Below are 26,970 nucleotides of genomic sequence, written 5' to 3' on the forward strand. Positions count from 1 at the left end.
GACGACCGGCACAGCGGACAAGTTCTTCGACACACATTATTAAACCATCCTTCTATGCATACCTTATGAAACCTGTGCAAGCAAGGTAAAGCACTCGTGTCCTCATCTGCCTTCAATCGCGACAAGCAAACACAACAGTATTCACCTTCAGCTTCTACGATTTCGGATGAACATGATCCGACAGGAGATTCGAGCACGCCTTGCTTGACGTTGCCCGACACATCCACTGTGATTCTCCTACAAGCTGCCGCCGCCGCCGCATCTTTAATCCTCGGATGCCCTCTGAGGCCTATGAAGCTGTACACGAAGGAGACGAATTTTTTGAGAACCATTTTGGTTTTAATGGAGGATTAGCACTCTTGTTAGATATTTAATACAAGCGGTTGAATGAAAGTAAGCGCATATTGGATGGTCATATTTGTTGTCTACTTATTTTGAGTGATCTGTAAGAATTGTTAGCTTCAAAAGAGCAGAATTTGAGTTTGCAACAAAAAAGCGGTTGCACCTAAACATGAGTGTTACTCTTGACCTTTTCACTTGAAAATGGCAAATAACTATTTCCTTCGTGTTACTGGGTTATATGCAACGTGTTCTCAGCTTCATGATCATATCTATTATTCACCCTCGACTCCATAATACATGTCAATATGACTGATAATCCTAGCTCCTACGTCCACATAATTATCTGCTGTTCTTGGGGGGGGGGGGGGCATCTAAACCCAAACCATATTTTAAGGTGATAGGATTTTAAGATTCGAATTCATAACTCCATCATCTTTTAAATTGGTAAAACGCTGGTTCAGTGTAGCAGTTAGCTAGAACAAAGAAAATATGCGATCACTACTGATTGATAATTTTTTAATAAGAAGAACAAGCTGAAAGGATAATGTTGCTGCGTTCTAACGTAGATATTTTAACTCCTCCATGCCCCACCCAGACATAATTTTCCCTCTTCTTTTAGCATGAAGAAAACATCCAGGCTTCATATCATGATAGTCAAATATAATATGCCAACTACCAAAAAGCTAAAAATACACTGAAATATACCCAAAATAGTGGCAATAACTAATAAGAACAAAGAGATGAGAGTTCAACAACGTTTTATAAACATTAAAACCAAAAAAACACCTTCCAAATTGTAATGTAGACTTCGGAAGCACTACAACCAGAAACACATTATTTATCATGCATATAACTGACCCATAAATGCCTCTATTCGGTTCATATTCAGCATTCCACCGTCATCGAGAAAGCCTTCAAGCCCCAGACTAGGAACTGAATCCCCCCAGGTTACAATTGGGTGAAAAATTACGACGAGGTTGGGGCCATCCTAGACCAGGACCCTGATAAGGAGGAATACCAAGCCCCGGCAGACGGTCATAGTCACCACCTATAATTGAAGGACACCATAATGGATTAGGGTCCCTCCTGATCGGGACATGAAAGGGCAGAAATTGATGAGACGCTCGCCATGCATTGAAATCCCTCTTTGGCTTCTTATTCTCCCAATATGAAGCAAACCTCGCCTTCCAATTGAGAGTTCCATGTGCTGCTGTCCCATCTCCAAACTCCTCCACAAATTTCTGCTTCCATAAATCATTGTTTGAAGACAAGTACCGCATTTCTGAACAAACACATTCCATTTTTGCAATATCAATAGCAGGTAACAACTCAAAAATCTTGAGCTTCAGCTCTGTTGGGAGGCGCATCAAGCATGAAGGAAGAACCAGACCAGCCTTCTCACAAATATCTATCAACAATGGCAAAGCAAGACCATCCTTCACAATTTTCCAGAACTCAAAAATTTCCTTTTCAGGATACAAAATGGATGACCTGTCACTTCCATTCATCCCATCATTCTTATCATTTTCCCACACAAAATCTATAGCTGGCACAAATTTATTTATATCCAGACACGCGTGATGTAGCCCTGATCCACCCTTGGACAAACTCCCATAGACATTAACAAAATGGCCTAAACTTTGGAGCTTCAAAACAATTGTTTCAGCAATAACTTTACTATCCAAAAGTTCAGGAAGAGTGTAACAAAGTGACACTGCCAAATTCCTAGATGACTGCTCTTCTGGAAGGTGAAATCCATCAACTCGCATCCCAGATATAGAATTGAACCCAACAAAACCAGATTCTATAAAAACAGAATGAACTGCAATAACCAAGAGCTTGTAGTTGCTACCATCATCACCCAATTCTTTCCTCAATAGCCTCCTCAAGAAATACGGTTCAGAGAACCTCTTATTGCCCACATCTACAGATCCAGGATCAACATCCATAGCTTCCACACTGGTAAATTCTTGGGTCTCTAAGGTTTCTCTGCTCCGAGTTTTTGAACCCAGAGCTCCATGTCCTTCAGTAACTGCACCATTCATATCTGATTCTGCAATCTCATGCTTCTGTCCTAGCAAGTGCATATGTGGAGAGATTTCAGATATGGTTTCTCGAGAATCGGTATCATTAACCTCAACACCAATATGCCCTTGTACGAACAAATCTTGCTTCTCGAGCATATTCAAATCCGAACATTTAGACTCTTGAAAACTCATCGATTGATCTGGCATAGGCTCTTGTACATTACCCCGATGGCCTTGAACCTGTTCTTGTATAGAGGAACTAGAACCTAACCATAGGGGTTGACCAGAGGATGAGAAATCTTTGGGATTGACAGAGAAATAGATAAGGTCACCAGACGTAATACCGAGTGATTGCAAAGAATCCTCAGGCAATGAGGTATTGAGCTCATCCTTTCTATTAAGAGACAAATAAAGAGACGAGCCAGAAGAAGATATTGCTCGAGAAAGTGTTTCTTTTAGTTGCTGCAAAGTACAAGAATCCGGCACTTGTATTTTCACAGTTTCTTTAGATTGCACGGACCTTAGTCTCAGCTTCATAGCTAAAACCGGCTAATCAATGCAGAATAATTCTGGGATTGGACAATTGGATCTGAAAAACGAAACCGCAACAATCGTAACAACAGCAATGATCACACAATATCAAAAAAAAGGACACTGACTTTCTCTCTAACTTAAGGACAACCTAGTAATCAATCACACGTTATTTGTTGCGGCAGATGAATAAACAACCGGGTCAGATTTTTGGGTCATCAGCTGTTTCAATCATCTTTCCATCTATTGGAAACAAACACAAACAAGGGATTCCTACGTTTATCTATAACAACACAAATCACACACACACACACACGCACACACATATATATATATATATATAAAAAGACAAAGCAAAGTAATAATAATTATTCAAGAAATAAACAGAACTTACGGAAAAAGAGACCCCAATAGAATCACTGATAAGCGAATTTGTTTCTTTGCAATACCTAGACCCCACCAAATAAAAGTAGACAAAGTTAAGGACTATTGAAAGAAAAGAGTGAAGAGAGACCTTGAGGGTGGGCAGACAAGAATTTCTTAGGAGTTTTGCTGATTCTTGCTGCTTCTGTTGCTGCTGCTTTCTTCTTTCTCAATCAATCCTTAAAGATAAGATTCAAGAAATAGAGCCCTTAAATGATACCGTTTTTTAATTTGCTAATAATTTTACCTGTTCAATAAGCCAGCGCGCACCCAGGATCGGGCCCAACCTTCTTTCATTCTTTCTTTTTTCCTATTTTACATTTTATTTTATTTTCCACACACACACACACACACACACACACACACACATATATATATATATATATATATATATATATATATATATTATTTTATGTAATTCATTCAATTATATAAAGACGTTGGCATGGTTAACTTTTTTTTCTTCTAGCATAAAGAAAAAAATTAATTACAAAATAAAAAATCAATACTTACATTTAATAAAATAAATAAAAAAATTATGTATGCTAATAAATTATAATAATTATATTAATTCTAAAAAAAAATTTTAAATCAAAAAAATAAGATAAAATACATATTACAACGATCTCATTAATTGTTTTTTTGGTTAGAATATAAATAATTTAAACTCTATTGAAAGAAAATTACAAAAAATTTCATATCAATATATTTTTTTTCATGAGTTATTAATTTATAAAAAAAAATACATACAGATTTTTTTCTCTTTTAATATTAATGAGATAATTATTAAAAACAATTATGCATATCATTCATCCCTTGAAAAAATAAAAATAAACAAGGTTAGGTGAGTGGGCCTAACTTATAGACCCAAAACGCACCTCGCCTTCTTTTTTATGGTCAGACTCTAAATCTATTAGCCTAATTTTCAATCATGGGTGGTGGTTGGAAAATTAGGTTATGGTGTTTTTGGGTTGAAATATTTATTTTTTAATCTTTTTCTACATTAAAAAAAAAACACCTAAGAAACATTTTAAAAACCTAAGTTAACTAATCTTTCAACTCAAAACACCTTAAAATGGGTATAAAAACACAAGATCAAATTGAAAAAAAAAAAATTATCTCTCAAGTCCAATTTATTTTTTCAAGTAACATAGAGGCGGAAAATCACCACCAATAAATTCCTCTCATTATATAGAGTCATTTTACACCATTCTTGGTTATTTTGATTGCCTAAATTGTGACAACTATTAACTTTTTCTCTCTACTATCATTTTTCAATAAGTTTCTCTTTGTTCTCTCTGACTTAAAAACTAAAAATTGAACAAAAGGAACTTGTATACCAAAATAAAAATTATTGTGGATTTGGGGTAAATCATATTTTTTTTTTCTGTGTGTTACAATTCAATCTCATTTCTTTTAATTTGGTAATTTTTACCAAAATAACTTACCTAATTTCATTTAATTAGGCAAGCAATAAAAGAATATAATTGAAATAAAAAGGTTTTAAAATGAAAAAAGATCAAAGTGCTTCACTGTTCTTATGAATAATTAATCACCATCATATTTCCTATTTATTTTAGATGTGTAAGGTAATAAATTTTCTTCTTCTTCTTTTTATTGTAACCTTTTCTTTCAACCAAAGTCATTAAACTTGATTGATTCATGATTCAATCCAAAGTCTAGATCATATGTTAATTAGATTAACTTAGTTATTTTAGATGTGTAAGGTAATAATTTTTCTTCTTCTTTTTTACTGTAACCTTTTCTTTCAACTAAAATCATTAAACTTGATTGATTCTTGATTCAGTCCAAAGTCTAGATTATATGTTAGTTAGATTAACTTAAATTGATCTCATTCAATCTTAAATAATTTTATTTAAAAAAAATAAAAAAGAGTTAAAACAATTTTGCATTGAAATTCATTTTTTAAAGTCAAACCAATTTTATATAGGTTGTGGATTGACCTTCCAAGTTAACTATGTCGCACCAATTGAATTTGAGATCCAAATCAAACTAAAAGCTAGGTCAAGGTTGTTAAAATTATGAGTTCATTTGTAAAATTGTATGATTTACCAATCATCATATGCTTATCATGCAAAATTATTTTAAAAACTAAAAAACTAATTGAAATCATTCTAAGTTGGTAAAATTAGTAAACTCGTCATTTTAATATTGGTTTAACATTTTCATTGAAAATATAATATCGCTTAATTTCATTACAAGAATACATGTGTCTCACTATAAAACTAAGGACTTTTCCCCTTCTATGATACCCTCCCCACTAGCCTTAACTAACTGATTCCTCACTGTCATAACAGCATCATACACGATGTCTCCCTCGTAATCCTAACAAACCTAATTGTTCATCTCCTCCTCGTCGATGATCCAAACTTCATCTCCATCTCTCACAACACCATGGTCACAACACTGGTGACAGGGTAACTCAAGACCCACAACATGTCATCTCCTCCAAGATGACTTATGGATTTATAGTCACCACTAGTAATAATATACTCCTAAATAAAACAAGGAAAATTGGTATACTCTTTAACCTAGGTTTTTTAACACAACAGCATCAATGGTTGCTAGCTCATCATTTATGGAAAGGTACCCTTTTCTTTTCTATCCTAATTTCATGATTTCATTTTTGTTTTTAGTGTTATTACGATACTTGAATGCTTTTATAAAAACAATTATTAGTACTTAGTTCGTGTATGTTGTTTTTACCTTGTCAATTAGATTTGAAATTATGATTTCTTAGGGGGGAAATTTGATTTTAAGTGTATAGACTTCTTATTTCAACTCCAATACCTAGATTAAATGTAGAAGATCTTGAATTATCAGTTGATATTTTTTTAATTAGACATTTTCTTGGATTTCATTAGAAGTTAAGTTATTGATGGAAGAGTCTATGTAGCCAACCCTAAAACCCCAAGTAGTTTTCTTGGATTTTTGTTGTTATTCTAAAAGTTAAATTATAATTAAAAAAAATAGAAATTATTGATAAAGTTTTTGAACTTGAAACTAGAATTTGAATTGTTAAAAAAATGGATGATTTGAATTGGTTTTTGGTTTGAAGTGTTTTATTTCATGTAACTTTGTTTGAATGCTTGTAAATTATACTCTATAAGTCTTGTTTGAATTGATTACAGTTTGTTTCTAACAATATTGTTTGAATTGATTACAAGGCTTATTTAAATTGATTCTTGAACTGCTGAACACATGGCATCTAGCAACAATTCCTCTAGTAATAGGCTTGATATGTGATGTCAATATGGTATAGATATTTATAAGAATTTAAAAAAAATTTAGTGTAAGTATTAAAAAAAAAAAACTATTAGTAGAGGCATTTTTCATTTCAAACATTATCTGGCTTGCACTTGTAAGGATGTGGAGTCATGTCATAAAGTACCAGAAAATATAAAGAAGATGATTTTGGATGTTTTGGTGAGAAATTAAGAAGCAAATGAAAAAAAAAAAAAAAGAAGTTCTTCAATGTATTATAAAAGATGGTAAAGATAAAGGGAAAGAAATTAGATCAAAAGACAAAGAAAAAGTATAACTAGTAGGAGTGGAAGTACACAAACTACTATAAACTAGTTGCTAAAAAACAATCTTAGAGAAAAAGCATGTTAATAGACTTCAAGGTTTTTCTACACTGGTGTGATTCAATTTAACTGTGTGAAAAAACTTAGGTTTCTTAAGGCACTTAAAGGTTGCAAAGCATGGGTCAGGTTTTAAGCTTCTATCTTATCATGATATTAGAGAAAAGTATTTAAAACAAAAAATAGATCAGACAATGAATTTTATTGAGGAGTACAAGTTAATATATATATATATATATATATATATATATGTGTGTGTGTGTGTGTGTTTCAATAATATATGATAGATGAACATATAAGAAAAGACATTATATTTGCAATTTTTTGATTGATAGTTCTAAAAGAACAATTTTTCTAATCATCGATAAATACCTTTAATAGGTCTAAAATTATTTATAAGGTGTTTGAGATGTTGGGTGTTATTGTGGAGAGGAAATTATTGTCTAAGTAATCACTAATAATGCTGCAAATTATAAGGCTGCAGAATAATTATTGATGGGAAAAAGACAAAGATTGTTTTGGAAACCATATGATGCTCACTGTATCAATTTGATATTAGAAGATTTTGAGAAAAAGCTAAAGATATATCAAATAACTATTGTTAAGGGGAAGAGAATCAACTCGTATATTTATTCAATAACTATTCTTATTTCTATTTTTAGGCACTTTACTAAAGGAAAAGATTTGATTAGTCATGTTACTACTCGGTTTTTTACTATGTACTTGACCGTAGAATGTTTGAATAAGCAACCAATGACTATGTTTACTTCCAAATAGTGAAGCTCATGTAGGTTTTTAAGAATAAAAGAAGAGAAGCAAATTCAAATATATGTGTTTTGGATAACAGGTTTTGGCATGATGTCACTAGAAGTCTTAAGACAACATATTCTTCAATTAAAGTTCTTTGATTAGTTGATTCAAATGAAAAACCAATTATAAGATTTATATATGAAGCGATGGATTAAACAAAAGAAAGGATACAAGTAAATTCTAGTTTTATGAAAAAGGGTATTGAACTACTAATCATCTATTTTGCTAATTTTTTGCTTACTACTACTAGTTGATTTAATATGTTTATTTTTATTTTTGTTTTAATTGTGTTATTTATTACTTAGCTAGAATTTTTTTATAATTAGTTAAAAATGATAATGATTTCATAAATTATTATTATTATTATTATACCTATATGGAATATTCTTGGTGCAAAATGAAAACTTCAATTCCATAGATCTTTACATGTAACAATTTATTATTTGAATCATTATTATCATTATAATAATAGATTGATTATTTTATGTATGTTAATTGTTAGTTAATGAAAATCTATGAACATGAAAAATTATATTGTATTTTTAAGTCACTTAAACTATGTTTGAATTTTTAATTAAATTATTTTAAGATACTTGAAATATATAAAAAAAAAATTACTTATAATTTTATTATTTATTTTTACAATTCAAGTTTGTATTGTATTTGTTGTTGCGGTTGCTTTTCAAAATATTTTTCATTTTAAAATGTATCAAAATAATATTTTTTTTATTTTTTAAAAATTATTTTTGTTATCAATGTATTAAAATGATTTAAAAATAATTAAAAATATATTAATTTTAAATAAAAATAAAAAAAATTTAAATTTAAATTTTTTAAAAAATATTTTTAAAATATAAAAATAAACACCACATAATTGACTCGTAAAAACACGAAGGGGTTACATTACACTGCTTACAACATGATCAAAATGACGTGGCATAGCCCTGATGTTTCGAGGAAGGAAGTCATGCATTTTTTTATTTTCTTTTTAATAATTGAGAAACTTTCTTTTGAAGTGTAAGGTTGTGTTTGCAAATGCTTGAGAGGGGTGTGTTTAGCTGAAGCCGCCGCCGTTTAAAGGTTTCTCCTTTTCTCCAAACAAAATCCGGAAGTCATTTCAAAAGAATCAAAATGCCCTTGTTCAGCTGCCATTGAACAACAATCACTCGAAATCTAAACGAACAAAAATGAGATCAGAAAGCATGCATTAATGGATCAAACATCAAAAGTCAATAACCTCAAAGATTCACAAATGAATGGCAAGAATTTCAACGAGAGACATCTTTAAATTCAGACACGCCATTCTCACCCATTACCCCTACCTTCCCACTCCAAAACAAATCACCCTCTTGTCACCATCATCTTCATATTATGCTTCTATAAAAGACACGCCAATTACTTCTTACAACAACCCAAGATTTGAACTTCTATACTCAACTCTAAACCCATTTCATCTCTACCAAATCCAAGCTCAATTGATTACTTGTGGTCTTTTCTCCTTATGGTCTCCTAGACTGCTCAAACATTTTGCAGATTTTGGTGATATTGATTACACTATTTTCATTTTCAAATTTATTGCTTCTCCGGGTACTTTTGTTGTAAATAATGTTGTTAAAGCGTATTCGCTTAGTTCTGAGCCGAACAAGGCTCTTGTTTTCTATTTTGAGATGTTAAAGAGTGGGTTTTGTCCAAATAGTTACACTTTTGTTTCGCTTTTCGGGTGTTGTGCTAAAGTCGGGTGTGCTAAATTAGGAAAAAAGTGTCATGGGCAAGCTGTGAAAAATGGGGTTGATAGGATATTGCCAGTAGAGAATTCATTGATCCATTGTTATGGTAGTTGTGGGGATATGGGGTTAGCTAAGAAGGTGTTTGATGAAATGTCGCATAGAGATTTGGTGTCGTGGAATTCGATTATGGATGGGTATGCTACTCTTGGTGAGTTGGGTATTGCTCATGGATTGTTTGAGGTAATGCCTGAGAGAAATGTGGTTTCTTGGAACATCTTGATTAGTGGGTACTTGAAGGGTAATAATCCTGGTTGCGTGTTGATGCTGTTTAGGAAAATGATGAATGATGGGATGAGAGGTAACGATTCGACTATAGTCAGCGTGCTTAGTGCTTGTGGTAGGTCAGCTAGATTGAGGGAAGGACGTTCAGTTCATGGGTTTATTGTTAAGAAGTTTTCGAGTATGAATGTAATTCATGAGACTACATTGATAGATATGTATAATAGATGCCATAAAGTTGAAATGGCACGGAGAATTTTTGATAAAGTGGTAAGGAGGAATTTGGGTTGCTGGAATGCAATGATATTGGGGCATTGCCTTCATGGGAATCCAGATGATGGACTTGAGTTATTTAAAGATATGGTTGATCGGGCAGGGTTGGGGAAACGTGACTCTGTCCATCCAGATGAAGTTACTTTCATAGGGGTGCTGTGTGCTTGTGCTCGAGCTGGACTGTTGACTGAGGGAAAGAATTTTTTCAGTCAAATGATTTACAACCACGGTCTAAAGCCAAATTTTGCACATTTTTGGTGTATGGCTAATCTTTATGCTCGTGCTGGACTAATTCAAGAGGCAGAGGATATATTAAGAACCACACAGGAGGAGGAGGAGGAGGAGGAGGATATGCCATTAGAATCCTTGGTATGGGCTAATTTGCTCAATTCATGTCGTTTCCAAGGAAATGTGGCTTTGGGGGAAAGAATTGCGAACTCATTGATAGATATGGAACCTTGGAATTTTTTGCATTACCGGCTGCTACTGAATGTTTATGCTGTGGGAGGTCGATGGGATGATGTTGCTATGGTAAAAGACCTGGTGAAAACAAAGATGAAGGGCAGAACGCCAGGATGTAATCTTGTGGACTTGAAAGAAATTGTTCACAACTACGAAGTTGGACGCCTTGTGCCAGAGAGGATTGGTGAACTCAACACAGTTGATGAAATGGCCGTGAGACCCGGTCTATGAATTGCTTGTTCAGATCAGCATCCACTAAACAAGACACCGGCTGGGAGGAGGAAAGGTACTGCATCTGCTACACATTCATGGAGTAGGTTCTAATAGAACAAGATGACAGGTGGATTGCTTGAAGAGAGTGAGAGCTTAGCTGAGCAAGGAAGTGCTTGCCAAATATTTATTTTGCAGGGTCAGTTCTTTATACAGGATGAAATGATATTTTCTCTTGCTTTGAGTGGTGAGAGATGCCAACTCTGGTCTTTAACTCTAGAAGACAGTGAGCTATGGCTAACAAGTTGAATGAGAGGTATTATGCGGTTATGCCATTATTTTTGTTATGAGATGTGCATCATCATATTTTGCAGCATTAACAAAAAATTTATGAAACTGTTATTTTAGAAAAAATTTCGTAACAAACATCTCTATTGTATGACACAAGCCTCGATCAAAAGCAAGGCAAGCCAACTTGCTGCGCTCAAATCAGCCTTTGCCCACCCTGCAATATCCCCACGAATTTATCACAAACAAGAGCATGGGATTGTTCATGAATACAGTTTATTCAATCTCTTTCAACAGAGCACAGATACATCCTATGATTTGCCTACTCTATTTTGAGTAAAACCAAGGCATCTCAATTTACATGTTACTGGAAAAAGATGTAAGAGAGCCTATCTCACATGAAATAATTACAAAAACATAGAATAATATAGAAAATTAAGAACTCATACTCAACTATCTAAGTTTGGACATTGCAGTCTAATTGTATTTTTGAAAAACAAATTAGCTTCAAATCAATTATTTTTTATATTTTTGTAATGTTTTAATATGTTGATATTAAAAATAAATTTAAACAAATATAAAAATATATTATTTTATTGTATTTCCAAACAAAAAGTATTTTAAAAAACAATTCTTATCATAGTTTCAAACATACCCTAATTTAATCTGACATACACCTCAAAAGATAAGCTACAGTATGGTCAAAATACTATATGTACACATCATTATTCATCTTCTCACATTTAATTGTGGACTTGTTGTTTAAAATTTTGCTTTTTTTTTTTAATTTGATTCTCAAATTTTTTTTTTTTGTATGATTGCATTTATTTTTAGCCAAGTTTAAGAACAATTGAATTGAATTCATTGACAAAGAATAAAATTGAAAGATAAAGGACCGAAGTAAAAAAAAGCATCGCAAATAGGTGGTTGTTTCAAAATTCATACAAAAAGTTTAATTTAGTTCTTAAACTTTACAAATTACACATATTTAGTCCTCAATATTTTTTTCAATTCACTTTTAGTATAAAAAATTATTTTTTTATTTTTTAGTCTCTAGTTTGAGAGGGAAAGGCAAAGATTATTGAATTTCAGTGACAAAAAAAAAAATCGGTGTTAACACCAGTTCTAGCCATTAAAATAATTGATTTTGGTGTTAAAAGATTTTATTTGATGAAAAGAGTTCCACTTATGTGTTTTTTTACCTTAAAACTGCCTAAAATTTTATTGCTAAGCTCGGGAAGATTTTTTTTTTTTTTTGGTTAATTTTGGTTTTGTGTGGTTTATTTTTGTTTTTTAAGGCCACTTATGGATTATTTTTTTTTAAGATGTTTATGTCCTTTTCCGTGTGTTTTAGGTCAAAAATAAGTTTTTGGATAAAAAAAACAGACCCTATTTTTTCAACCACCACAATGGCTAGAATATAAAGAATATCAGACAACGCGTCGTCTGAAATATATTTTTTTAAATTATTGAGGCGAATAACATGTCAGCTATCCCGATTATATTTTTTAAAAAAATAATAAGTCATTCCCAAATAGACCAAGCCAGCAACATGTAACTTCTTCTTTTTTCTTTTGTTTTTTTGTGATTCTACCTTTTTAAAAAAATATAAGTTTTTTTTAAATATTTTCTTAATTTATATTTAAGTTATACCCCTTCTCTTGAATTCTTTATTTTTTGTATTTAACTTTTTTTTTTTTAAATAGTGGCTGTTTTTTTAATTATTTTGTATATATTTCATTTTTGAAGAGATTTTTTTAATTCATCTATAATTTTTTTATATGTTTTATATAATTAAACTTTATTTTTTAAAATAATAATAATAATAAATGTTTTATATAATTAAACTTTATTTTTTAAAATAATAATAATAATAATAAATTATTTTTGGATAGTATTTTTAACAGGTGCAATCTTACAAGATATTTTTTTTCTTTGATTTTATTCAATCAATTTTATAAATGTATCTATTTCTACTATCATTTGATTAAAGAAAAAAAATTATTTTAATAAATAGAGTAACCGAAAACAATAGATTAAATGAACTATATTATGAGATTAAATATCTTAATTTATATCCATTTCTTAACTTTTCCATATACTTGATTAATTATTGTTAATGACTTCTTCTTCTTCTTGTTTCATTTATTCTTTTTTTTTTTTATTTCTTGACATGGATGTTTCTCAATTTATTTAATTAGATATTTTTATTAATTTTTTATTTATATTTAATATTTTTTATGTAAAGAAAATTTGATAATTGCATAAATTTTCAAGCTATACTTAATATTTTTATGTAAAAACGCATGTAAACAAAAAAACCTACATGTTTAATTTTTTTATTGAAAAAAAAAAGAAGGCGGCACGTAAGAGAACACGGTCAAAGTACACCTCCCTTGCATAGCTAGTTATTCTTTGAAACATGTTACACGCATCGCATAGGTGGAAAAATAGCACCAGATCGAAGTCCTCTGCTTGTGGGCAAACGTTATTTGTTGCAGACCCAAGGGAGGCATTCGAGCAAGTCCACGACACGACAAAATAAAATTCCCAACAATAGATCTTGACACAGCGGTTAAAGGGACTTGTTTCTTTTCTCTGCATCTTAACAATACACACTTGAGATCTTGACACAGCGGTTGAAGGGACTTGTTCTTTTTTTCTGCATCTTAGGTTCAAACCTTACCGTGCACGCCTGTCATCTCCGCAGTGCCTTACATGTTTACTGGTTTGCAGGATGTTCAGTGAGGCGTGGGATTAGTCGTAGTGCGTGCAAGCTGACCCAGACACTCACATTAACAAAAAAAAAAAAAATCCCAACAATACAAAACGACCTGAGGAGACAACTTATGGGCACCGCTAAAGCAATTGAGGAGCAGGAACTTGCAAGGTAATAAAGCAAAACGCTACCTAATTCAATTCATGCTTTTCAGGTTTCAGGCAGATCAAGTAACAAAGAGACAACAAGAATATATGATTATGTTCAAGAAACAAACTTGGCAGGAACACAGAGGGAAAACAGATATAATAGATAAGGATCACTGCAAGTCTGCAACAAATAACATTTGCCCACAAGCAGAGGATTGATTGCAGGAAACTACTACCAATCCCCTCCCCAGAATACAAAGTATTATTTACAGTCAATGTGCTCACAGGTTCACAATAAAGCCATAGAAACATAAAGTCTTGTCTACGCTAAGATAACCCACAACATTCATTTGGCATTAGAACAACATTCCTTCAATGAAACCATCAGACACACTTCATTCAAATGCCCACTGGTTCTCACGACGAACTTCCTCCTCCTCCTCAGGTGTAAAGTCATTCTTGATGTTAAAGGTCTTCCTGATTTCCTCTGGAGTCTTTCCCTTGATCATGTCTGCAACAGTCTGGCAAGTCAGGTCCAGCAAGCCCTTGATGTTCAGATAGTTGGCCGCCTGCAGAACACAATTGAATGACAAAGTTACTGATTAGCCTTAATTCCCCACACAACCTGAGCCATTTTGAGAGAGGGCATTTCATTTTTGCATCAAATGAAAAAGCCACAATCAACTGGGTATAAGAGTGAAAACATTACTGTCAGATTCAACAGCCGTACCTATCATGTAAGCCAGAAAACAGAATATAAGACAATATAATGATTCTGTACAGATAATTTTATTGATTGAAGCAGCCTACTCTATTTTTATTCAAAGAAGAATCAGTTCCTTGCAATGCGAGCTACTATTCGAGTAAAATTAGAAACTTCTACCACATTGAAAATAAACAAGAAGAACAAAGGATTTCCCAAACTATACAACTTATTCCATTAAATTCAATATCTCTGCCTATGTCACTATACCTCCTGTAATGGCATTTTATTACATAATCCAACACTGAAAGAATCCCTTGTGAGGACACCCCTAAATCATAAGTAGTGTTAAATACACAATCTCAGCACCTAAAATTATTCAACAATCAAGAAAGAACAAAATATCAACGCGGACATCATTAACAATGAACCCCCATTTTAAAAATCAATAACCTAAATTAACACCTTAAATAAAATCACCGAGTACCAAAAAGGTTCAGACATGATTTTGCTCCAACAATTACTACCTCCTATCCAACATAAACAGCACCACTCAATTAGCATACAGTACTTATTCCAGTAAACCAAATATAACTGCTTATGTCGCTCTCTCTCCCATCCAATTGCATCCGATACACTATTTAACCTGAACTCCAAAACATCCATAAGATCCCAAAAACAAAAACAAAAGCAACAACATATTTTCACATCCAAGGCCTTTGAGCAAAAACAGAGCTTCATGAATTAGCTCCTAAAAGCTCACACTAGATTCTAGGAATGGCGATTTCACCCGAAACCCATGGATTCTAACCTAAACTGTCTCAATTCAGTAGGATATTTTATGGATAATTCAGGTTAAAGTTGGGTTAAGGTATGGATAGTAAGGACAGCCTCGGGCATGGATGCTGTTCTACCCAACCTAAAAACCCCACCCAGAATTTTTTGAAAGATTAATGACCACTGACCACACTAGTGACCGTCAGGCCATAAATAAAAAAGCCTACCAAACCAAACCCACTCTTTCCCATTAGAACATATAAAAATACAAGAGGTTAATATCAGTCATTCAAAATCGTGAATCCTAACCCTAACAATCCAATTGAATAGATAAGTACAGCAGTTACTGCAATAGAGTGCAATAGCTCATCATCATCCTATATTACTTTGAAACCACAAATGGTAAAAAGGGAAGCAGAGAAAAAGCCATGAACAAGAGCCATGGAAGAGGATCCTCATGCCTTAATGACAATTGAGTGAATGGGAGAGTAGGATGATTAATGATGCGACTTGAACCTCCTGGTTCTTCGATGAGTGAATGGGAATAGGATGATTTCCCCACAATGTTGTACCTTACTACTGTCAGTTGTTAATCTCTGTATCAATCAAATATGTATTTGTTGGAATACTTGTTGGGTTATAATATCGGTGGCCATTGATTATTTCTGTTTTTCCAAATTTCCTTGGAGGCCAATTATATTTCAATTGGCTGTTTTCAGTAAAGAATTCATCTTTTATTCAGTGATGACCATCTCTTCAGGATATGGTTTTTTTGGATATGATGTTGGGGGTCTCAGTTGATTTCCAGAAATAAGATCTATGTATAGAGTTCTTACAAAACAGAACGTGAATTTGCATCATTTCACATGCTTTTTAAACTCCTTTTGGGTCGAAAACCAGGGAAAATTTTAATAATTATAGATGTGTTCACGTAATGGGTACCTGAATGGATACCCAAAACCCAATCAAGTCTTCGGGTATCCAAAATCCAAACTGGAGGGCATTAAGTCTGATATGGATACTAGTTATGGTTTCAGTTTTGGGTATGGATAGTACCAAAACTCGACTTGCCATCCCTGGTCTCAAAGTCAATGTATTTTTTATTTACATATAACTTAAAGACTTCTAATAACAATCCTAATTATACTTCCTAGGAGTATAATTTAGGCTAAACGAATTAAACCACCTAAAATACATCAACAATCAACAATAACTAACCCTAATTAATAAAAATCAACCATTAAAAAACCTAATTAATCCCTAGTTAATCTAATTTTTTCAGTTAAAAAAGAATGCTTCACATAACTTCTAATAAAACCTAATTAAGTTTTCTTAAAAGAAAAAAAATAATAATTAAAGCACCTAATATACATAAGAATAACTAACCTTAATCGCTGCAGGATTCAGAATTAATCAACAATTAAAATCCCTAATTAATATCAATTTAAAAAACTCATCATCTCACAAAAAGTAATAACAGATCTGACAAAAAAAAGACTTACCAAAATAAGATCAAAAAGTGTAGCCTGATCAACTCTAACAAACTCAGTATCCCAATTCTTAAGCTCGTCATCGCCGCTGTTAGTTCCTCGATCCTCGGATTTCGGAGTCTCAACGTGTTTCTTGCAGTACTCGATAACTTTCGCTAAGATCTTGCTTGTGACGTTCGGCAACGGGATTCCGTTATCGGCGCAATCGTCTTCTATCATGTGCTTAATAGTCTGTGACTCTAAAGCTACGGCTTCGTCGACTTCGAACGACTCGCCGTCGCTGCTCCTTAGGGATATCTTTCTTCCAGACGACATCGTTTTGGAGTTGTTTGTGGTGGCTTTTGTTTCTCCCTCTTCTCTGCAATAATAAATACAAGTTACATCAGAGTAGAGAGGCCCTGCTTTGGGTTGGGTTTTTTATATTGATTTTTCAATGTGGTGAAACGTCACCGTTGAAAAATGAATTGGGAATCCCTTTCTAGCTTTTTGGTTTTGAGGGTGTTTGGTATTGCGGTAGCTGTTGTGGTTATGGTTTAAAAAAAATTATTTTATAAAAAGTATTTTTAATTGAGGTTGGTTCGAAAAAATAGGTGTTTGGTTAAAACTGTATTTGAAATTAAAGTTGAATAAAAAGTAGTTTAATATGTTTGGTTAAGAGTGCTTTTGAAATTGAGATTATAAAATAATTTAAAAATATATATATTAATATTGATGGTTTTTAATTTAAATATTATCGATTTAACTATTACTATTATGTCATGAAATAAATAATACTTTATATAAAATATTTTTTATTGTTTCATTAAATTATTTATAATTTCGCTACGTACGAAATTTATCGGACAAGAACTACAGTTTCCATGGTTTTTTGAGCGTACAATAAAATCAGGTAAAATATCATTAGAAACAAAATTAAAATTACGATCAAATTCTACAAATATCACGCCATCATGTAATCTCCTTCTAATTTATCTAGTGTTATTAAATAATATTAAACACTAATATTTTTTTAATAAAACACAATTAAATATTAAATATTTTTTTTTTTTGCAGAGAGCACGCAGACAAGGAGAGCACCTAAAAGACTAGGGGAAGAACAAAGGAAAAACGGAAGAGAAGAAAATGGTTTCAGTAGGCCAGCCCTCCATCACCGTCATCATCATCTTCAAGTGTAGCAACAATTACGAAGACTAGGGGAAGAACAAAAGGAAAACTGTTAAGAACAGCCATCGTGGTTGTACAGAAGGAAAATGGTTTCAGCAGGCCAGCCCAGCTGTCTCCCTCGACGCCTCCAGCAGCGGCACACCCAGGTAAGAACAACCCTCATGGTTTTCTCATCTGGACAAAGTCCACCCATACCTGAAGCACTAGTCAAGGAAGGAAGATAAGATCAATTTTATGAGCCCGTTTATTGTGTTTATAAACACAGTTGCATGAATAGGAAACGAAAAGCATATAATTTCTGCTTCAGCAAAATTGAGTTTTGAACGCAAATAAAAGTGGGGTCCATGCATGAAAACTGCGGCTTATTTTGTAACCAAACGATATGTTGGTACTGTTAAATAAAAACGCTGCCGCAAACGCTTAGCCAAACAGGTTCTTTGTCGTTACATGAAGTCAGCCATTTTTTGGGTGGAGGAGAGGATTGTGCATGTGGCAAGCATTGGTTGGGTAATGTTATTTCTCTAGCTAATGAAATTTTGACGTGTGTCATGAGAGGATTAGAGGTGGGACCGAAGGCGGTAAAAGGAAAGTGAATCGTTTTGCACTCGGCAGAACAGGTGGTGCCGTCTTGGGAAGGAACCGTTTTTGTAAACAATTCCGAGTCAAAAATTCAATTCAATCATGCATGAGCGTTTACTTTTATTTTTATATTTTAAAAATATTTTTAAATTTTTATTTTTTTAGATCATATTAAAATTAAATTTTAAAAAATATATTATTTAATATTATATAAAAGCAAAAATAAAAACAAGTTAGTTGAATTCACATGCTTGTTTATAATTAAATTCAAAATTCCTTACTTCACTTTTTATTCCAAACATGGTAATTAAATTCAATTTTTAATATTCCAAACGAATTGGTCAACTTGATAATCTTTTCTTTCGCTTTTGTGCCTAGTGATATTCTAGGAATAACTTTTGCGTGAGGATTTGGTTGAATGATGGGTTTTTGGGGTCCAAAAAGTTAGGCTCTACTTTTCCCAACACCAGTAATTAAAAATTAGGTTTTTAAATAACATATCATTTATTTATTTTTATAAAAAAAAAACGGATGACTTATCACTTACTCCTCCTATACATTAAAAAAATAGAAGAAGAAGAAGAAGAAATCAACTCACATGCCTGACATGCCTGGCTTTCAGGTTTTCAGGAAATTTTGATTATCTTGCCACTCGCAAGGGCTTGTCAAGCTAGACTCATGAGCAGCCGGGGCTCTCTTTTTTTATTTGTTTTTGTTTTTTAAAAAAAATCTTTAATTCAAACCCTCATTCTTTTCATGTATTTTTATTTTGCTTTCATGTTTTCAATTTAAATTTTAATTAAGGCTCTCCCTCATTTTTTTTAGATTGTTAATGGATTAAACAAAAAAATAAATTTTAAAAAGCAAGGTTATTAAACTTAGTAAAAGTTGTGACTAAGATAATGAATTAAGTGGATTAATTTGGGTCTATTTAAAATATCATCATCTCAATATTTATTTATTAAGAAAATTTTGGATTTTCATTGTTCTAATTTTTTGTTTTAAAGCAAATTATGTTTGGGCTTGATCTACTAAGTTGGTTGAGCCACAATTAAAGATCTGGATCTATTTAAAATGTTATCGTGTTAATATTAATAAAAAAAAATTAAAATAGTAACTTGTATTAATAAACAAATTAAAATAATAACTTGTAATTTTTTAATCAAACCTGGTTTTAACCGGATCATAGCTGGACTTGCCAAATTGATCAAATCTCTCAACTCTCATAAAATTTAATTTAATAAAAATATAATCAAACAAATATATTTTTATCCTTATTTTAAAGTATCTAGGAAAGTTTTTATGTTTTTGGTCATTGTTTTTATTTTTATTAAAAGGATATGTTATACTAGCAAATTATTACTCTTTTTACATAAAAAAAATATCACCATATAAAAAAAATTGTTTTGTTTTAATAAAATTTAATTTATTTTTATTTAAAATTAATTATTTTAATGTATTTAGATTATTTAATTTAAACATAATAATATTAAAAATATTTTTTTAAAAAATATTATTTTAAAATATTTTCAAGAAATTTAAAATATTATTATTTTAATATATTTCTAAAAAATAAATTTTCAAACACAACTCTAACGCAACAAAACTTCTAAATAGGCATTTAATTGGTCCAAAAACACATCCTTTTGAGTTCACACCCTACTAAAAATAATACGAGAAAAATATACATTAAATCGTGTTACTGAAATAAGACAGACTGAGCCAACTAATGAACAGGAATAAAACTATATATCAATTAAAATATATAGCTTATGGCACATCACGAGTGGATATTGAAGCAATGAAAGCTACTTTACACATATAGGTGACTCAGCATATTGGATAACACTCATGGCACAACGCGATCCCATACAAGTTCCATATAGCAGCGGCAATGGTCCATTGCCTATATAATACCCCAACCACCAGCTAAATAATCCCCCGGCTTATCTCTTAAGATTCCATGAACTGAGACGGAGGCGGGCTTGTTCTTGTCTTCTCGGGACCTGCAAAAGTAGATTTTATGACAAACATGACATGAGCACAGTTGCACAGGACCAGTCCACATCTTAATTAATTGAGGTTTAACAAGAGAGATTCCAAGAATACATGCCATAAACCCCACGAATCTCCACTTCTCGCCATTCTTGCACAAGGGCACAGCAACAACACATCAAGTGGGAGAGGAAATCGTCAACAAACCCTCCCTGCCAAAGATGTTGGTAGGAGTGAGGGGCAACTCGTGAGGAAAACAGATCTATATTTTCAAGATGAAGACTGGCTAGGAAGCAGGAACAACGGCAGATACTCACAAATAGAAAATTATAGCATAAAACATTGGTTGTCAATGGATCTGGTATTAGCGTATTACTTTTATTTTTATGCAGATGATTTCAGGGTCAAACTCTCTATTGGACAGTTTATAAACCATTTAATGTCAGCATCACCTTACAAATATGCTCAGTGCCAAGAACTGCATTAAGAATTTTGAACAGAAGGCATTTGTATTTCACTCTATTATTACATGATATACACACAAACACTAGAGATGTTCATCATCCAATGTGCACGTTTCTGTAAACTATGGGATACCCAAAGAAAAAATATCATAACCATGCAGCAGCAAGGTAGGAATTACCGTGATATTCAATGTTTTGCGAAGCTCCCTTCTAATGCAGCAAGTATAGCAACAACACGACAACATCATTGAATATGCCATCAATTCATTACAAGCTTCCGCTGAGGCTGATGATCATGAAAATAAAATTACCAGAGAAGCTTCAAAACACTTTCAAAAGAATGAATTAGAATTTCAAGTTTCCTGTAGTTTTTGCAATTGAAGTTGATAGAAGACAGGGAAAACATTTCAAATCTGACATTCAAAGCCTATATTTCATCAAGCTATTTAAATCTATTACATATGAGCTACTTTGTAATATTGTAATATACCTTCATGTCTGCAAGCCCACAAGCTACTTTGTAATATTGGACACTATTTTTTCCCTTAAAACCAATTGTGTCCAATATTTTTTCCCTTAAAACCAATTGTCACATTAAGTATATGGGCAACGAAATCAACATCAAGAGCATTAGCTCTCATACATGGTCTTTGTAAACTCCCCCTACAGTTGAGTTGGAAGCAAAAGTTCTGAAAATACTTGGGATTTTTGTTCACAACAACTCTAAAGAGTAAATTAACATGCGGAAGTTATGCAGAACCCTCCAGCATTAGAAGAGAGAAGGGAAAACCAACTCTCGTCAAATCCCTTGATTGGCCATCTTTTGTGTTTCCTCAAACCATTGCAAAAATAGCTTAGTAAACCTATGGTCGTGACTAATACAACTTGGCAAAGGTAACAGGATCCTGACTACAAAATTAAAGCCACTTACATATATGCCTGTTCTTTGCCACAGTAGCAATCTTTGCAAATGTACCACAAGGATAGAATAAAGTCTTTATACCTGAAATTGAAAAGGATTCTTGTAAGTAAAAGATTTGCTAGGTCTTTTGGTTGTTATCAAGCTCAGTCATTTTTGACAATTATTTCCTTGAGATGACTTCAGCAAAAGTACAAGAGAACATGAAGTCCAGAAGACTTGAATAAGTAAAATTGAAAGATTTGAGATGCAACCTAGACACCTGGGGTAAGGTGTCCCAAAACATGAATGACACTTGAACATTTATTACATGTCTTGAATAGTTAACAGCTTGTGAAACCAAAACCAGTTTTTTCCATCAACAACAATCAGGATTTAAATCTTCATTTATTTTCTTCATTTTTGGCGATCATTCGTGTAGGAAAGGAAGAGATTTTAATATAACATTGGAGTAAACAGGAATGAAAATTAAATAAACAAGAAGTTAGTTGCAATTTATCTAGTCATGCAGAAGGAAAGTAAAAATATAATAAAGAGATTGGTTTTTCTAGCACAGAATTGTTGGTCTGCATTGATATGAATATGAAAAGTAAGAGAGGGATAGATAGCATGAGGAAAATAGTACATCAAAACTGAATAGGAAAAAAAAGGTAATATATTATTGATTCACTAATGCATAAAACTCACTAGCAGAGAATAAAAGAAAACAAAATGCCTAATAAGACTTACACAGATACGGCTCTGAACAGCAACCAAGTAAATCTGCATGCCATTCTTCATGCTGATGTGAACCTCTACTTGACAGCAGATCATCTCTTGATGAAACTGAGGAAGTGTTTCTGCATAAAAAAGCATGTCATTGCCATCAAACTCTCTGAACTACCCTTGGTTTACAGAAAGTGTGAAGGTTATATATTTCATATAGCACTCAAACAATGACCATGGAAATACCATGGCACGAGGGGAGATGTATAAAAAAAAAAAAAAGGAAAAGAAACTTAAACCATATTCCTTTCTAGCATTTCCAACTTATTAGTGTCAAACTTTCAGGATTTTATAGAATTTAGAGAATTCATTTTTCTTGGAAAAACCACACCTGGTAACAGTTTTGAAAAATGGTATAAATTTCAGCGTATGTAGAGATTACATATTTATGGTATCAATTTATAATGTTGCAATCAAATTGAATCCTTTCTATTAAACCGACATAAGCAAAGCTCTTTACCGAAAACATGCAAAGCTTGTTGCAATGGAACTATCTTAAATATCAATTCAATCCAAATCAGCCTTTTGCAAATGAAAAATCCAAACAAAAACCAACTCCATGTGCTTAGATTATGTTTTTGGTTTATGAATAGAGGTTGGGGCCACACATTAATGCATGACTGTTTACAAACAACAATTTCACCCAAACTCCACAAACATAAATTTTAAAGATATCTAACCTTGAAGTTTTGTGAGAATCACATTTTGTACTATAGCTGTCATCAAATGGATGTTTGTTCTCACTAGCATCTGAATATGTAGGCTCCAGTTTCTTAGAACTTTTTGTTGACAAACTCTTCTCTGGATGAGAACTTGCAGCAGCAACTTCTGTGACCTCAATCAAATGCTGAATTACTTCACATTGGTTCACATCCAAATGTGCTTGCGATCTTTGTAGTTCAAGCTGAAGCTTCTCATTTTCCTTTCTTAGTGCTTCATTAAAACACATGTTTGGATAGGAACAAGAGAGAGTCTTTTTCAACATCGTGGTGTGTTCTCCTGAGCATTCTGGTTTCAGGATAACATCTTGCACCTTTCTGTCCTCTTCATCCAACGTGTACTCACGTTGATCCCTTTCAATATCTTCCAGTCTCTCCTGAATATAAGTGGGAAAAAAAATCTGCTTAGTAGAGCTTTTGTGGTTATAGCATGTTTTATAAAGGAACATGAAACATTGTGCAAATGAAAATATTAACCCCTTCCTTTATGAATATGAGACACGGAGTGGATTATCATAAACTCTAGGAGAAGCAAGAATAAATGCAGTTGCTTTTTTTTTTTTTTTGTGAGGGAGACACAGAGAGTTTTTGTTCAGTGTGCATGTGATTGGGTGCAGGGGAAGGTGTTGTTTGGACCAGTCAAAATAGAGCCAGACAGGAAAACTACATGCCAACTAAGTTTCAACAAGGAAGGTCTTGTATTTTCGACTCAAAGACCCCCTCGCCCTACAAGTGGAACCATTTTGTGGAAATCCAATCCTCATTCTCTCAATCATTCCCAAACAGAAACATGGATACCCACAGAAAATGCATAAAACACTCACTGCAGGTTAGCTTACCAGAAAATACTAGCACATACTGTGAATTTAATTTAAAATTTCCATCTCTATAAAACAGATTTTCCAAATTTTGAAGCCATTTCAATAATCCAAAATTCCCACCACTTGTAACAAGTTAATGACTTGTGTTTTAGCGATACAGTGTACAGTGAACCAAAAATACATGCACTGGGAAGAAGACAGATAAATAGGTCCATTGATTAACAAAGCTGTAAGGCTAGTGCTCACAAGCAAGCATGGTATAAATGGAATAAGCAAGTTTCATGAATTAAGTCTCCCATCATTAGAGGCTAGATGTCAATAAATAACCAAGGAGTTTGAAGAATAAGGAGTAGGCAAGCCTGACATATATAATCAAAGCAACAAAAGATGGAGACAATTACAGATATCATAGCAATAAGGAACACGGCAGCCAAAAAAAAAAGAATAAGAACAATAAATGATACCCGGACTCGAGAATTATCCACAAGAGTAATGAGAGGAACAAGCCGCAAGTACCGATCAATCTCATTCTGTGCCTTTCTAAATTGATACACAATGTTCCACCCCATTGCAAGCAAGTAAAGATAGCTCCTGTCCTGACAACTATTGACCAAAAGATAACTTCTTCTCAAAGCATCTTCAAGCTGCTCCAATGGTTCCCGCGTTTCCGGATACTTCTTAAGCTCCGAGATCTTCAATTGCTCCAACAAGTTCCCAATCAACTTCAAATGCTGTGCAAACTGCCGGCAATTCTTCTTGTGCATCCGTGCTGTAGTTGCAGCTTTACCTATCATGGCTATTAACCGCACTGCATCAATGCCTGTCAGCTGGACCACATTTGCCACCTCCCCAAGATGCTCCCACGTTGCCATTTTCACCACTCAGGGAACCTAAATCCTACCTTACCTGTAGAAAAATTCACTATCACCACTCCAAATATATGTCTTTCACTCTTAAGCTACATTACTCAAAACTGTTACCAAATTGAAATTACCTGACTGCATTTTCTCAACGCCATTATTATCAAATTGAAGATAACAAAGTTTTTTCTTTCAACCCCAATTTTCTTCAAATTTAAATTTTTCTTTTTAAGAAAAAAAACAAACTTTACATGAAAATGCTAATGAGAAAATGAAATCAATCTCCTCGGAATGGGTCAACAAATTCATTTTCACCACTCAACCACCCCAAATCTAATCGTGCTCGTACAAAGAGTCACATTAGTCACATTACAATCTCAAGTTTTATACCAAATTGAAGCTGTTTGACCAACATGCCAAAATTAAAAAACTAAAGCAACAATAGGTGAGCTTTCAAATAAAAAATTTCTTAGAAAAATGCAGTCAATGTCGAGAAACTAAAAGAATTATCAATTCATTTCACCTTTTGTAAGCCAACTTCTTCAATATTGCAGTAATTTTTTTCGCTTGCATCGCTTAATATAACGCTTACTTCAACTTCAAAGAATTCTTATGCAGAGAGTTTCTGGTTTCGAGCCAGATCAAGATCAAATACTAGACTTGCTTACTAGATCTTCAATTTTAGAAACAAACAGCATGACCGTTCAAGATCTTTAAAAGCTGAGAGTAACGGTGTAAATGACCGTTTCAACCGCCACAAAATTAAGCAAAAACAGCAAAGATAAATACATAAATAAATAAAGATAAAGCAGAGAGAGAGAAAAGAGCATTATTATACATTAAGCTTCTTGAGTCACTTTTCAAAGGAAGTAAAAAAGAAATAAAAGCTGAAATAAATAAAGCAAAATTCAATAACACATCAATTTCTTCTTCTTTTTCTAAAAAAAAAGAATGTTCAAATCTCCATTGACCCACCTTTTTTCGAACTATCTCTTTTCTTCTTCTAATTTTTCGCAAATAAAAGGAAAAACTTCACCGGGAATTTAAAGCCTGCAAGAGAAAACAAAAGGCTTCAAAATCGCATTGCAAAAAACTGTATTCTTGCCTTTGAAGAAACACCTTCATAAAAAAAAACTAAATAAAAAAATGCTAGTGGAAAAACTCACCTTCCTCTCCATGCAAATGCTAGTTCTTATTGTGAAATGTGAAAATCAGTGAGAAGAAGAAAGAAAGCATTGAATTCTGGGGATCACAGGCATTGCTTTGCGGAAAAGAGAAGAAAGAGGAGCTTCTTTCTTCTTCCTGTGAATGAGTTTTTGGACTCTTCTGAGAAAGAAGAGATTTTCTGTGTGTGCCAATGTTTCAATCGCTCACAGTAACGGTGTTGTTTGTCTTGTGAGGTTGTGAGTATTGAGTGCACGCAGACAAACCACACAAACTCGCCAGGCTAGCTAACTAGTACGAAAGGAGTTGGCTTGGGTAGTGGAGTTTTTGAAGTACAGAAATGCCCTCGTTGAGAATTTTATATTACTAGAAAGGACACCTCCTTTCTTGAGACGACGGAGGGCGAAGGGAATAGCAATTTCACTTTTATTTTCGGAAATGGAACAGGGCTGTTGACTGTTGAGATTTAACGAGCTCCAGCTGGCAGTTGTCTTTGTAATGGAGGGTGTCCTCTTCTTCTTCTTCTTCTTCTTCGTCTTTTTCAAGGAGTAGATTTATAAATATGTTAAACACTCTAGTATAGTTGTAATTATTTTTTAAAATATTATTTATATTAAAATTTATTAAAATAATATTTTTTTTTTATTTTTAAAATTAATGTATCAAAAAAATTTAAAAAATATTTATAAATTAATTTTTAATAAA

General features: G+C 32.9%; 4 protein-coding genes across 7 annotated transcripts; 1 reads left to right on the top strand and 3 right to left on the bottom strand.

Moving 5' to 3' along the window:
- Nucleotides 1-1,044: 1,044 nt before the first annotated feature.
- On the bottom strand, nt 1,045-3,571 carry LOC118029883 (F-box protein SKIP22). 2 transcript variants are annotated; one of them, XM_035033845.2, is made up of 2 exons: nt 3,415-3,571; nt 1,045-2,958 (listed from the first exon to the last, which is right to left on the bottom strand). In XM_035033845.2, the coding sequence occupies exon 2, from the start codon at nt 2,904-2,906 to the stop codon at nt 1,269-1,271; it is 1,638 nt and encodes a 545-aa protein (XP_034889736.1). In that variant the 5' UTR covers nt 2,907-2,958; nt 3,415-3,571; the 3' UTR covers nt 1,045-1,268. The 2 variants fall into 2 exon arrangements, with proteins under 2 accessions (XP_034889736.1, XP_034889737.1); XM_035033846.2 differs by having other exon boundaries at nt 3,295-3,568.
- Nucleotides 3,572-8,749: 5,178 nt separating this feature from the next.
- LOC118029880 (pentatricopeptide repeat-containing protein At3g51320) lies at nt 8,750-11,342 on the top strand. Its single transcript, XM_035033843.2, is given in 2 exon segments — nt 8,750-10,673; nt 10,675-11,342. Coding segments are annotated over 2 exon segments (1,701 nt in total). The 5' UTR covers nt 8,750-8,994; the 3' UTR covers nt 10,697-11,342.
- Nucleotides 11,343-13,987: 2,645 nt separating this feature from the next.
- Nucleotides 13,988-17,213, bottom strand: LOC118029882 (SKP1-like protein 1B). The gene is made up of 2 exons (XM_035033844.2): nt 16,828-17,213; nt 13,988-14,414 (listed from the first exon to the last, which is right to left on the bottom strand). Exons 1-2 carry the CDS (start codon nt 17,128-17,130, stop codon nt 14,241-14,243), a joined length of 477 nt encoding a protein of 158 aa, XP_034889735.1. The 5' UTR covers nt 17,131-17,213; the 3' UTR covers nt 13,988-14,240.
- Nucleotides 17,214-20,221: 3,008 nt separating this feature from the next.
- Nucleotides 20,222-26,592, bottom strand: LOC118029879 (protein MID1-COMPLEMENTING ACTIVITY 1). Of its 3 annotated transcripts, none has more exons than XM_035033839.2 (9): nt 26,268-26,589; nt 26,077-26,151; nt 24,706-25,147; nt 23,382-23,797; nt 22,666-22,775; nt 21,949-22,020; nt 21,197-21,303; nt 20,668-20,765; nt 20,222-20,564 (listed from the first exon to the last, which is right to left on the bottom strand). In XM_035033839.2, exons 3-9 carry the CDS (start codon nt 25,111-25,113, stop codon nt 20,465-20,467), a joined length of 1,311 nt encoding a protein of 436 aa, XP_034889730.1. In that variant the 5' UTR covers nt 25,114-25,147; nt 26,077-26,151; nt 26,268-26,589; the 3' UTR covers nt 20,222-20,464. The 3 variants fall into 3 exon arrangements, with proteins under 3 accessions (XP_034889730.1, XP_034889732.1, XP_073265664.1); XM_035033841.2 differs by having other exon boundaries at nt 20,672-20,765; nt 26,268-26,578; XM_073409563.1 differs by lacking the exon at nt 20,668-20,765 and having other exon boundaries at nt 26,268-26,592.
- Between the last annotated feature and the right edge of the window lie 378 nt (nt 26,593-26,970).

The sequence above is a fragment of the Populus alba genome, chromosome 5 (genome assembly GCF_005239225.2).
Source record: "Populus alba chromosome 5, ASM523922v2, whole genome shotgun sequence".
NCBI lineage: Eukaryota > Viridiplantae > Streptophyta > Magnoliopsida > Malpighiales > Salicaceae > Populus > Populus alba.